Raw genomic sequence first — 1,159 nt, forward strand, 5'->3', positions numbered from 1 at the left:
TAATCTTGTCCCTATTTCTTATGAGAGTCACATTTTATCATTTCGATATATTCCACAGTAAGAGTTACATTTTATTTTTACCATAAATAGTAAGTAGGTATCTCATTCTATTAACTCACTTCACTCTCATAAATGGCGGAGTATGACATTAACTTTTCCAACTCATTTTTATTTACATTTCTTAAAACTCGTACCCCTACCAACTCTTATTATGAGATCAGATGGAGTAAATTTTTATTATCTAATGCCATCATTATCATACAATAAACAAAATAAATGGAGTAGTATTTATTTCCAACATAATTACGTTAATATAGTAAATATCTCTATACAATATAAACAAAAAACCACCGCCGGAAAATGGAGAAATTCGAGCTAATATTCATCCCATCTCCGGGGCTGAGCCACCTCACCGCCACCGTGGAAGCCACCAAGCTCCTCCTCGACCGCGACCCCCGCCTCTCCGTCACCGTCCTCACCATGCAGCTCCCCAACGACACCGCCGTCGACGCCTACACCGCCAACTTCTCCGCCTCCCCGCGCCTCACCTTCTCCGCCCTTCCCCCGCAATCGAAAGCCTTCATGCTAGACCTCATCGACAGCCAGATCACAAACGTCAGACACGCAATCGACCAACGCCGCCGCGGCCGCCGGATCGCCGGAATCGTGCTCGACATTTTCTGCCTCAAATTCGTCGACGTTGCTCGGGAGTTCGGCTTTCCGGCCTACTGTTTCTTCACCTCCGGCGCCGGCACGTTAGGCCTGTTTCAGTACTTGCTCTCGCTGAAGTTTGATGAGGAAAAGGAGCTGTCGGAGTTTAAAAACTCCGGCGAGGAGCTTCCCGTGCCGTGCTTTTCTCTCCCTGTTCCGGCGAAGGTCCTGCCGGCGGTGTTGATCGCCGGCGGCCCGATCGCCGACCACTTTTTGAACATTTTAAGGAGAATTCCGGAGATGGAAGGAGTTGTGGTGAATACGTTTCACGAATTTGAATCTTATGCGATCGACTCGATGGCGGGAAAAAACCCTAGAATTTATCCGGTGGGGCCGATTTTGGACTTGGCCGGCGTGTCGAGGGAGGATGATGTGAAGAGATGGCTCGACGATCAGCCGGAGAAGTCTGTGGTTTTCTTGTGCTTTGGCACTAATGGGAGTTTCAGGG

General features: G+C 48.3%; 1 protein-coding gene across 1 annotated transcript in view; it reads left to right on the forward strand.

The window, feature by feature from the left end:
• Positions 1-355: 355 nt before the first annotated feature.
• Positions 356-1,159, forward strand: part of LOC125188078 (putative UDP-glucose flavonoid 3-O-glucosyltransferase 3) — a 4,744-nt gene continuing 3,940 nt past the window's right edge. The window contains exon 1 of the mRNA XM_048084817.1: positions 356-1,150. Within this exon, the coding sequence (XP_047940774.1) occupies positions 361-1,150 (790 nt within the window). The 5' untranslated portion in view covers positions 356-360. The remainder of the gene's footprint in view (positions 1,151-1,159) is intronic.

This window comes from Salvia hispanica, chromosome 5 (assembly GCF_023119035.1).
Source record: "Salvia hispanica cultivar TCC Black 2014 chromosome 5, UniMelb_Shisp_WGS_1.0, whole genome shotgun sequence".
Lineage (NCBI taxonomy): Eukaryota > Viridiplantae > Streptophyta > Magnoliopsida > Lamiales > Lamiaceae > Salvia > Salvia hispanica.